This window comes from Silurus aristotelis (genome assembly GCF_946808225.1).
Source record: "Silurus aristotelis genome assembly, chromosome: 14".
Lineage (NCBI taxonomy): Eukaryota > Metazoa > Chordata > Actinopteri > Siluriformes > Siluridae > Silurus > Silurus aristotelis.
This window is the reverse complement of record NC_139587.1, coordinates 17,574,626-17,586,232: the sequence shown is the minus strand read 5'-3', so window position 1 is coordinate 17,586,232 and position 11,607 is coordinate 17,574,626. Positions and strand designations below refer to the sequence as shown.

General features: G+C 37.1%; 1 protein-coding gene across 4 annotated transcripts; it reads left to right on the top strand.

The window, feature by feature from the left end:
* Positions 1-477: 477 nt before the first annotated feature.
* irf2b (interferon regulatory factor 2b) lies at positions 478-11,022 on the top strand. 4 transcript variants are annotated; one of them, XM_083561732.1, is made up of 9 exons: positions 478-731; positions 2,908-3,000; positions 3,389-3,488; positions 3,657-3,833; positions 4,055-4,089; positions 4,366-4,477; positions 5,564-5,710; positions 6,875-6,918; positions 8,670-11,022. In XM_083561732.1, exons 2-9 carry the CDS (start codon positions 2,914-2,916, stop codon positions 8,988-8,990), a joined length of 1,023 nt encoding a protein of 340 aa, XP_083417858.1. In that variant the 5' UTR covers positions 478-731; positions 2,908-2,913; the 3' UTR covers positions 8,991-11,022. The 4 variants fall into 4 exon arrangements, with proteins under 4 accessions (XP_083417858.1, XP_083417859.1, XP_083417856.1 ...); XM_083561733.1 differs by having other exon boundaries at positions 513-731; positions 4,055-4,083; XM_083561730.1 differs by having other exon boundaries at positions 572-1,087.
* Positions 11,023-11,607: the final 585 nt, after the last annotated feature.

The window sequence follows — 11,607 nt, the reverse complement described above, 5'->3', positions numbered from 1 at the left end:
GCTGTACAAAAGTTCAACAAGAATGCATAAACAAATATAAAATTGTTTTAGTTATATAGCAGTGTTTGGCTTTATCTTCTTTTTCTTATTGACTAATAATAATAAAATACAATGGCATGCAATGAGATGCACGTCTTTGTACAACGAAACAAACTCCACTGGTAAAACTGCAAAATGCACACACAAAAAAAAAACGTGGAACCATGAAAAAAATAAATAAAGATTTTTATATTACATGATCCTGCAAGTCTGCCCTATTAAAAGTCTTGACAAAAAAAATGTACATGGCAAGAAAGCATTTATTTTTCGATATATTCATCAGTTCCTATTTAGACCAGACTCCTGTTAACGGTTATCTAAGGATGGTAATCATTTTCTAATAAGTTTCTATTCGGGTCAATTTCGCTTTAAGGTCCAATACTGAAAAGCGGGGAAGTGAAAATGAAAACGAGGCGCGCGCCCCGACGCGCTGCTCAGCGCCCTCTCGCGCTGCAATCCGCGCGCTCACTCACACACACACACACACACACACACACACACACATATATACTCGGGAGGGGATTTCCACGAAGCACGGCTTCCTCTACTTGTTTTGCTTTCGTTCTGGAATCCTTATTTGTTTTAACTTTTCGTTTTTGCGCTTCCACCCTCGTGAATTAAAAGCAGTCCGGGTGCGTTTGCGGCCACACTGCGGACTTGTTCCGAGTCGGAATTCATCTCAAATTTTGCAGGTAAATTCATTTCCGCGTTTCTTATTTATGGGGCCGATTATTTCGTGTGCTAGCTTCGTGTAGCTTCACCCCGCTGTTGTGGAGAGCAAAAGAGAAAGAGAGAGAGAGAGGCAGAGAATCGAAAGTGTTGGAGTGTTTTCATCCAGCGGGATCTGGGAATGTGTATTTTCACTTTTGAAATGACTTGACGCTCTAAAACGGATTGGTGGACGGCGGACTCGGCAGTCGTGGGGACAGTTTTGACAGTTCATGGCCAGAGCGAATTCGAGGCGGGAGACAGACAGAGTGTGTGCAGTGCTAAAACACATCTCTATTGACTTTACATTGCTGCGAAAATGCTCGTAACCGATGACACCGTAAGTCCCGATAGCATTTTTTAATAATGGTTAAAGTAGTCGTGGTTGTTTGTGGTGTAGTGTTGAATATGTGTTTGTTTGTTTTTTTTGCACTGAGATACACACGCACTGTATGTCTAGCAGTTATAGAAGGTAACAAACCTAGCCCTGTTGAGAGAAACATGACTGCGCTGTTTTTTGGTTTTTCGCTTTTTTTATTGCCACTCTTCCTTTGCAAACCTTTTTACCTTATTATTGGATTATTACCCGTTATTCATGCCTGTTTATATATACTGTACTGTACTGTACACTGATTTAAGAGCTCGTATGTCTTAGTAGAGTGGAGCACGAGCTTGTCAATGAGTAACTGAATATATTGTGCTCAGCGAAATGGTTGCAAAATGGTTACTGTAGCCTGGATGTTTTAATGTATACTTTTTGCATTGGAAGGGTTGTGGGAAAAATATTTAATATTTCTTAACCGGAACTCATTAGTCACTCAAATAGCGCGTGTAATGAGCAAGAGCTTTGAGTGGAAGAGAAAGGGCTAGATCTGGTGAGCACGAGGTCAAACTCTCACCTTATTGCACAACATCTTCTAAACAATATACCCAAATGTCTAGTGTGTGAAACGAGCTGTTGTGAAATGCATATTTCTGAATTCAAATTAAAACAGTGTATCATAGAATTATTGCTCACATCCAGAAGCATAAAGACAGCTCAGTGCCAGTTTACCTCCAGAATACAGTACAATAAACAGATCATTAACATATTTTCACGATTATTTACATATTGATACTGAATATATCTTCTGTGCTGTTTAAAGAACCTACTCCTAAGCATCAAATGAGGGAGGAGCATAGAGATTAGTGACTTTATTTTTTAGTTTTTGCAAATGTTTTGCCATTAAGATTGATCAATTTACCAACAACTAACACAACATCTAGGCTTAGGTACCACAGGGGTTTTCTAAATCGTTTACGTCATATAGAATCCAACTACAGATTTACTACAGATTTATTACACTGTAACTAGTAATGCTTGGAATAAAAACAATTTAATTGCTAATTGTTAAGGTTTTTCTTCCAAATGTTTGACCCGTATTGCAAAGATAGGATGCACACCTGAGAGCAAGAGATCACTGAAATTGCAAAAGTCAGTGCAGCATAGGGATGACCCTTAATATTCAAATCAGTACAGAACAGGAAAATAGTTCCAGGCAAGTTGTTTTTTCCTTACAGGTTTGTCATAGCAGACTTTACCATAAGATAAAACAAAAAGGGCAAAGTTTATGCAATTTTGCATTTTTTTTTTTTTGCTGTTTCACGCGCGTTTTGCGCATTGTCTTGTTTTAGGATTATTCCACTAAAACACAAGCAAGCCCTGTGCAATTTGCATGAAAAACAAAACACGAATGACCCTAAGGCACCCTGTGATATTGAGGTAGTTTAGGTAGGTTGCCTTCACTATTTGTGTAGGTGTGTTCTAGTGTTTCAAATACATTGTGCAAGTGCTTTACACAAGTTAGGAAACTCAAAACATTTGCTTTCCAATAAACCAGTTGGATAATGTGCAGTAAACCACTTTATGTCTGGAAAAGGGGTCAGCGTTTTAATAGCAAGATTTTTTTCCAACTTTTTCCTGGCTTTGTTTCCTGTAAATAAATGAAGGAATGTAAGTCTGTAGTAGAATTGTAGTTATTCAAGGTAGTTAACCAGCCCCCCCTTTTCTCTCTCTCTCTCTCTCTCTCTCTCTCTCTCTCTCTCTCTCTCTCTCTCTCTCTCTCTCTCTCTCTGTCTGTCTTTCTTCTTTTTCTCTCTGTCCTGTTTCTCTGTTTATAGGCCATTATGCCCGTGGAGAGAATGCGTATGCGACCATGGCTGGAGGAACAGATAAACTCTTGTAAAATACCAGGACTTAAATGGGTTAATAGGGTAGGTATCTTTCAAATAGGGAAAATACCTTTGATTCATTGATTAGAAATAATGCTGATATGAGCAATGTGATCAAAATATCTGATCATTATTTAAATATGGACCACAAAGTATAAGTGAGCCAAGACATTTGCAGCAGAACATTAACGCTTATCCTGTTGAACAACACGAACCTGTCACTTTTTTACTGTTATCGTGTAAATCTCTTTTAAAGTATTAATTATTTACTGATAGGTGTAGCCGTATGAAAATCATAAGCATGTCTATGATTATTTACCTTAAACGTATCTGATATTTGCACCTGCACTTGATCACATAAATACACACAATAAACCTACCATGTCATAATGTTTGCATTGTGTTTTCTTTGGATTTTGGACACTTGCAGGAAAAGAAAATTTTTCAGATTCCATGGATGCATGCTGCACGGCATGGCTGGGATGTGGAGAAAGATGCACCTCTGTTTCGAAACTGGGCCATACACACAGGTATAAACTTTTTTTTCTTCCAATAACTTTGTCACTCACATAAAGAGAATTATTGACTACCAGAAAAGTGAATAAAATACTCAGATATTGTTTGGACGGCATGCACATAGACCGTAATAATCAGTTATGTTTATTTTTCTGTGCCCACATATTCTTTCCATTAATTAGGCAAATACCAACCAGGGGTGGACAAGCCTGACCCTAAAACATGGAAAGCAAACTTCCGTTGTGCTATGAACTCCCTTCCTGACATTGAGGAGGTGAAAGATAAAAGCAACAAAAAAGGAACAAATGCCTTTAGGGTTTACAAGATGCTGTCAGCATCTGAAAGACAATCAAAGAGAGGTTGGTATCTGTTCTATGCACCAACACAAGACAAAAGTCATAACAAATTCAAAACACATTGATAGAACTCATACTGCAAATGCATAATCTGTCATATGTTAAAAAAAAAATTCAGAAATTGCTTTTGTGAAGTTCTGTAATTAATATTTCCTTACCTTACTCTATGTTTATTACAAGAACTAAATGTGATATACTTTATGCATTATTTTCATGTCTAATAGGAAAGAAGAGACCAGATAAGGACATAAAGGTAAAGGTAGGTGCCTGGCATTATTATTTATTTTTTGCATCACACTTAAAAAGGGCTGTCACGTGAACAGTGGCATAAGTATGTGGGTAATGTGAAAAATCACCTTTTTTTAAAATATTCACATTGTTTGACCAGAGAGTTACAGTGTGCAGTAAAATATGAATGTGATTGCCTGTTTAAAACAAAGCCGATATATATTAAATGTTTGATTTATGTAATATATAAATCTTACACGAAGGTAAAATTCGTGTGTGTGTGTGTGTGTGTGTGTGTGTGTGGCAGGAGGAGCAGCAATGCCCTGTTTCCTCTGCCTGGGAGAGTACGAATGGCTCCACAAGGAGTGCAGGAGCACTAGCAGTCAAACAGGAAGCAGATCACACTATCACAGAAACAGGTAAACAAAGGACTTTGTGTGTGAGCACACACACACACATGAATTAAGTTGTACACATTGCATCACCTTTTTATTACTATAATTTATTTCACTTTTATCTTTATTGTGTTTTATACTGTTTAATACAATCTAATTTTTTATGATCCTTAAGTTAAGTTTTTAAAGACAGCTTGAAGTCCCTGTGAGTTTATACAATGTTTTATCTCTAACCTATTAAAAAGGTTAATGTTACATCAATGGGATTTTCACAAATAATCATTGATAGAATTTTATTGGAAAAAAAAATAGCACAGGGAAAACAACATGACTGACCACTTTACTGTTGCACGAAACAGTTTTGTCTGTTGTTTTAGGCTTGTTTTCAGTAGTGTGACTCACCCTTTGGTTCAAGATTCCCAGGCTGATGAAAACACCACACCATTATTCCTAAATTCTTCTTCCAAAAACAAATAAATAAAAGAAAAATAAATCAATAAATATATATAGTTTTTATAGCAAGATGGCACATTTTTATAGCAAGATGGCATCATGGCTGTGTTTTAAATCATGGATTGTACACTGCCCTAATAAATCTTTTTATATTCATTTGCATAAAGGGAGTGTTTTGCAAATCCGGTTCAAATCTGTCACTTCTGAACATCAAAGAGTCTGGCTGTACACTTTTGTATCTTCATTACCGTGTACTTTATAACATCCTCTATGTGTTTATAAGTTCTATTTTGATTAATGTTTTCCTATCAGCACAGCTCAGCTTCCCATCAGATAGGCATCAGATAGGCCTAGGGGGTCAGAGTCCAGGTTGGAGAAAGCAGAACCACTAGAGCAGAGCCAGTGCGTGTTTGCCTTCATTACACTATTTACAAGGAAATGCCAATTTAATTATCCATGCTACCCAGCCATTCTTACATTAACTCTTGTGGAGCCATAGCAAGGTTGCCTGTGTTAGCTACCAGACCAGACACTTTCTTCAAGGCGGCCCCCTCACTCCTTCAGATTCATGAATACAAACATGCACACATGTGCATCATCAGTTCCCTCTTGCCTGTTCTTCATATTTACTCTCTCTTCCTTGTTTCTCTTCCACAGAAGCTGGTAACCACAGCCCCTCCGAAGACCATCTGATCATCCCGGACGTGTGTCAGACCATCGAGGTGGTGACAGAGAACGAGGAGCAAGCTGTTAGCTCAAGCCACTCCTACCCCCTCCAGATCTCTCCAATGTCCTCATATGGAGGTTTTAAACTCTTTCTTTCTTTGTTGATTAATTTCTGCTATAATTTACCACTGTAGTAAAGCTCACTACAAACTAATCATCATTGGGATATTCATTACAAGTTTCTTCCAATCATATGGTTCATATTTCTAGAAATTAGGATTCTTTCATTTGGAAACAGTCTTGGCTTTATATTAATTTCTGCACTGCATGGTGTATTTATTCAGTGTCCATAAGAGTTTATGTTTTATCTGGCTGTACTCGAAGCAAGGTCAGTTGTCCTCTGTTTATTGCTGCCAATCTTTGGCATAATAGTGCAGAGAGAGTTAATTTATAATCCATTCTCTCCATGTTACTTGCATTGGTGTAGCTTTTTCATTGCTGCAGCAATGTAATATATTCATTCATCCATAGACATAGATAGTATTGCTATTTATCTTTATCTGTACTGTAGTTTATGCGTATTGGAGAACACAGCTATCAAATATTACTCAGTACAAACAAAGCAGGTGTCCATTTCTACTGGACTTTTCTGCTCAGACACTGCAAAGATTAGAAGGTGGGGTTTTTGTGCTGAACGCCTCATTCAGATGCAGTAGGACGGCAAAGTTCATGATGAATTCAAACAGGTTTTTTTTTTTTTTTTTTTTTTATCTGCTACGTGCCACGCCCAAACAAGTTCTGGATGCCAAACACACCTTAACCGACAGCACAAAACATGCACAAATGTTTCCATATTTACTTCATTTGATCTTGGGCCTGACTTATTATTGCCTTCCAGCTGTACATCCATTCACAATTATTTTAACTGATGATTGATGTCATTATATCCATTCATCATTTAAATAAAAGAAACTAAACAAAGTAGGTTCATTGACCATTGATTTAAACTTTAATATAAGTTTCATGGACAGTAAACAAAGAAAAAAAAAACACTGAGTTACTGTATCTTAGATGTAGTCTTTTTCAGCTGAGAGGGTGATTACTTGAGGGATGATGTTGGCTCGTTTTCAACAGAACATGACTAAGCATATCTCCATACCTGGTGTGGAAATTCGAAAGCTCTTTTTATGTAGGAAGGCAAGGAAGGGCTTTCGTTGTTCTGCTGCTCTTGTTTGGCTGCAGTAACCTGTCTTTCAGGAAAACCCTGAGTAATATATTCTCTCCACTTTTTTTTGTGCACAGAGAGCGATACTGACAGCGTGCAGAGTGAAGAGGACTCTAAAGAGGTATGTGCATAACTATTCCATAAAGCAAAGCAGGTGGTGGATGATTTCTTCCCAAGACTGTAGTAGTGGCATTAATCCAATAAAAACAGTAGTGGCATTAATCCAGGAAAAGTGAATCGGAGTGATGGGAATAGTTTTGCAACCAAGTAAATATAGCACTGCCTCTTTAAAGTGACGTCAAGCATTGCCCAGAATCTGCTCCCTCCCTGGTGTCTGCTTCCTGTAATGCTTGCAGGCACGTGTTCGCGTGTTTAGCCCCAACACTAAAAAACAGCAGTATGACATTCAAAGGACCTGATCTTTTTTTCTAGACTGTGTCCTGTCAGTTATAGTGGCAGCTGGTTCTGATGAGCCCTAAAAAGTAATGTAAAATTGTCTTATGTGTTATTTCTTATTAATAGGGATGTAGATTTACACAGTTCCTTTTATAAGGACTAGGAAGTCGAACCACACAGTGGAGTTTCTGGAGTGTCTGTGGAGTGCAGTATGTTGCTGGCTGTGGCTCAACCTGTATTTTCAGTTCCTGTCATGCAAGGCTGAAAAGTATAGCAGAAAAAGGGACGTGGTGCGATGTCGTCATCGAAAGTAAAAAAAAATAAATAAATTTAAGAACAAGTATTAAAACCTGTAAAGTAGTATAATAAAAAATAGTTAATATTTTAAGTACTTTTTATTTTATAGGTACAAAATAATTTTGCCCTACACCAAAACTGTTCATTATAACTGTTACCAAAATGATTGACTTCATAGCCATTAATAGATAATCTGTAAGGGTGTTAGTGTGTAACTGGAACATGGTGTGTTAAGACTTTGGAAAGGAACATGATTCAGATTTCTAGTTTGAGTGTACTTTTGGTTTGGCAGATGTGGACTTTGCTAACTAACGCCTCAGGTTTCAATTTATTTTGTGTCAAGTATCACTTTTACTGTTTCAGCTGAAAACTGTGTAATTCCCCTTTTGTGGTACACACATTCACTAACCAAAAGAGTGAAGCTGAATGGAGTTATCTGCCTTCCCTTACAGTCATTTCAGGGATGATTTACAAGTAGTCAGGAAGCAGGTTTACTTTTGCAGTTAGCTGCAGTGCGGAGATAGCGTCAAGCTGGCAACAATATTTACAGCAAAAACAGCTCGATCTGTAATTTATAGCGGAGGTGAACTTGGAGTTGTATGTTGTTCCTTTTTTTCTGCCGTAATTTACATGCATTGAATGAATAGTATATTTCTGCGTGTTTTCTGTGTGAGTGTGTGTGGGAGTGTAAGGATAGACAGGCGGTAGTCTGGGGTTTTTGTGCATTCCAGTGCTCAGATGAATCATGCAGAGCTTCAACGTGGCAAAAAGACTAAGAAGTAAAATGTTAACTACAACAAGCTTTTAGTATAAATAAAGTGTGCCTTTTTTGTAACGGTTGGTAATAATAAACGTGGTTTGTTTATGTTACAGGCCATTGTTAAGTACTGTATTTCAGGAAGTACTGTAACGGAACCTTGCTATTGTGTGGGGATTTTTTTCACCAGTGAGCTGTTGGTTTACATGTGGGTGATACAGACCAAAGATTATTTATGAAATTGCATTTGTCAGAATAACACAGGTCTACTGAGATGAGAAAACAGCAATGGAATTGCTGTTATTACTATGGACATTTTACAATTTGATGAATTTTTTTATTTTCATGTTTTATAACATGGTGTGTCTAAAGACCATATGGATCAATAAGGTCTTAAACCTGAATTATTTTCTCTTTTACAGGGCATGCGATCACTTGTATGGGGCTCTAATCAAGATGAGGCAAATCCAATGCTGGACAGCCCTGTGATGCGGACATCTTTACCCAGCATGTCCACTTTCATTACTCAGTCTAAGCCCAACTTCAGGATTACAACTGTCCAGGACACTTCGTCCACACCCTTTCACGGCCCTTACAACAGCGGGGGATCATGGACCCTCCTAAACCCACCACACCCTCCATCGCAGCCTCCAGCAACTTCCAACAAACCACCTGTCCACGAAAAACGGGCCAGTGTCATCATGAAAACATCAGACGTATCGAAATCTGTCAAAAGTTGCTGAGGAGAACCACTAATTCTTGATCCTGACTTCTTTGAAGGCTCTACTGAACTTGAATGCGGATCGAAGAGCTTAAGCCACACACTGTTGCCTCTAAATGATGATCTCACAGCTAGCAAAACTGATGATGATGGTGATGGCTGGCTCGCTGAATAGCTCATCGTAGCCATGGGTGAGATAAGACATTATTCAGAGCAAAATGCAGAATTCAGTGCAGGTCCCAGCCTTAAATTCAGGGAGCAGTCTAGTGTAGTGACAGATGTCAACACTGCCATCGTGCCATTGTTTCCAGCTTGTTTTGGATGTATATGTAGAGGAGTCAATAATGTCTAATCAGTGGCATTAGCTTTAGCACCTTATAGAAAAGCACTGAATGAGATTATCTGTGGCCTTCTTTTCATAGTACCACGACTATGGAGACACATCTTTGAAAGGATTTTTTAGTTTGTGTCTCATGTCCACCAAGAAAGCACTTTTAAAGATAACCTTTTTATATCTCGAAATCTGACATAGTCCCATATATTATGTCTTGAGGGATTTTTCTTAAAAGGTGGATATATTTAAATTTTTGCTCACTATAATCAGTTTTGATTTATGGATGTTTTTTAGTGAATGACAAAAATGGCACTTATTTTATTTAATTTTTTTTTTTCTAAGGAAAATTATATTGATATTTTTTGCTTTCTACTGTATGCGTGAACATAAATGTACATACAAACAAATGTTATTATACAGTGCTGTGAAAAGGCATTTGCCCCTGAAGTGGTTTTCTGCATTTTTGCATATTTTAGTCGATGCCAAAGTCAGAATACAGTGCCCAAAGCACTTGTAGCAAGAAGGGGTGTGGTCGAATATTCATTTTAAATACATAAGATAAATGTGAATATACTATACCATTTACTACCAAGCAGCTATTCAAAGACTCTTCTAAATCAAGCCTTGGTGAGTCAAGGTATTGGCAGAGTTTGAGCTCACTACTATATACCCCAATGAGTACTTTCCAGTACTGTATATTTCAGCTCCAGACAGTGGAGATTCAGTCAATTCAGAGTTGCGATAACTTTCTGCAACCTCACATCTCCCAAGAGTTCTTGTGAAAAACCTGCAACATATGCACTTGCCAAAAGTATGCTGGGTCTCATCACTCTTGTACAATTTGGCCTGTTACATATGCCCCCCCCCCCTTCTTTTTCTCAAACCCATGGTTCATAAATCAGTCCCATGTGAAGACACATTCTGACCTGCTACAACCATAAAGGATGTGTATTTCTTGATGTGTATTTCTTGCAACGCACAGTGTCACTGGAAAAACAATACCCCTGCTCAGCATCTGTTATCCCACCTTCCCTTTGCCACTAATAACTGCAAAGTCAAATATTTTCTTTTAGAAGTTTCAAAGCTTCAGAGAAATCTTATATTTTCTTCCGCTTTAACATGCATCAAACCAAGTCACTGTTTAGGTATAAGCCATTCATTTAAATCTATTATTTACAGATTTTTTATATTTTTTTTTTTTTTATTTATTTTTTTTTTTTACATTTACATGTGGACCATTCAAATGAATAATTATCTGTGTTTGGGTCATGGTTTTCCTTTTTGGCTAAGTGTTTCAGGATACAGCATTCTAAATTGCACTCATAGCTCTTACATGTTCCAGCAAACAATTCATAAATGCTGACCAGGAAAAAACTTTAATCATCTGTACATAGCTCACTTTTCTAGATTTTTGCAAATATTTTTTTTGGGGGGACAAACTTTTGACAATTTTTTTAATAATTTTTTTTTTATATTACTAACAGGGATCACATCACAGGGATCTGTTAACATGGCTTTATGGTATTCAGTCATTTTTGTGGATGCTTTTATGCAAATTAGCCAGCTATCCTAATATCACGAAATGTTCCACAACAGGCCTCGGACATTATCAAATTATTCACATAAATATAAGCAACCAAATACTTTTTTATTTAATTATGCTGCCCACCAAAATACATTTACTGTTCATTCAATGTGGAAAAACAAGAAAATCTAAAAAGTGACAAAAACTTCTGCCCTTGTCTGTGACTTTATGGAAGTGTGTTCATGTAACCAAATGTGTCTCTATACACATTTATGGGCTTCTAAATCCTGTGGATCATTGAATACCTAATTATATGATAAGATAATGTCATGTAAAATAAGAATTTCTTAATAATAAATATAAAAAAAAACACTGTTTCTGCATTTGAATTATATCAGGTGCTCATATATTTGAACCCATAAATAAGACATTATACTTGCAATGTCTGTTGGATTTACGTGTATGCAAACAGAGAGAAATTGGGACAGGTAGAATGCTTGTATGAGACAATGTGGGACATAATTCTGACACTTATTGTCATTTCAACCATACATAGTGCAGGACACAATGAAACGAAACAACATTTTCCCAGGACCATGATGCTATATCAAACAACATAAGAAACACAGAACTACACAGAAATCTAAACTTACAACACAAAGACAACAGACAAAAGACAAAATGAAACAAGGAAAAACAGTAGCACCGACCAGTAAATTACAGAATAGATTGTCCATATACAAATAAAAGATAAATACTGTACATGTAAACTTTTGGTTC

Coding starts and splice junctions, on each gene's coding strand:
- irf2b (XM_083561730.1), top strand. CDS start 1,067: ATGCTCGTAACCGATGACACC. Junction 1,088..2,907: donor TGCTCGTAACCGATGACACC/GTAAGTCCCGAT, acceptor CTCTGTTTATAG/GCCATTATGCCCGTGGAGAG. Junction 4,090..4,365: donor ATAAGGACATAAAGGTAAAG/GTAGGTGCCTGG, acceptor TGTGTGTGGCAG/GAGGAGCAGCAATGCCCTGT.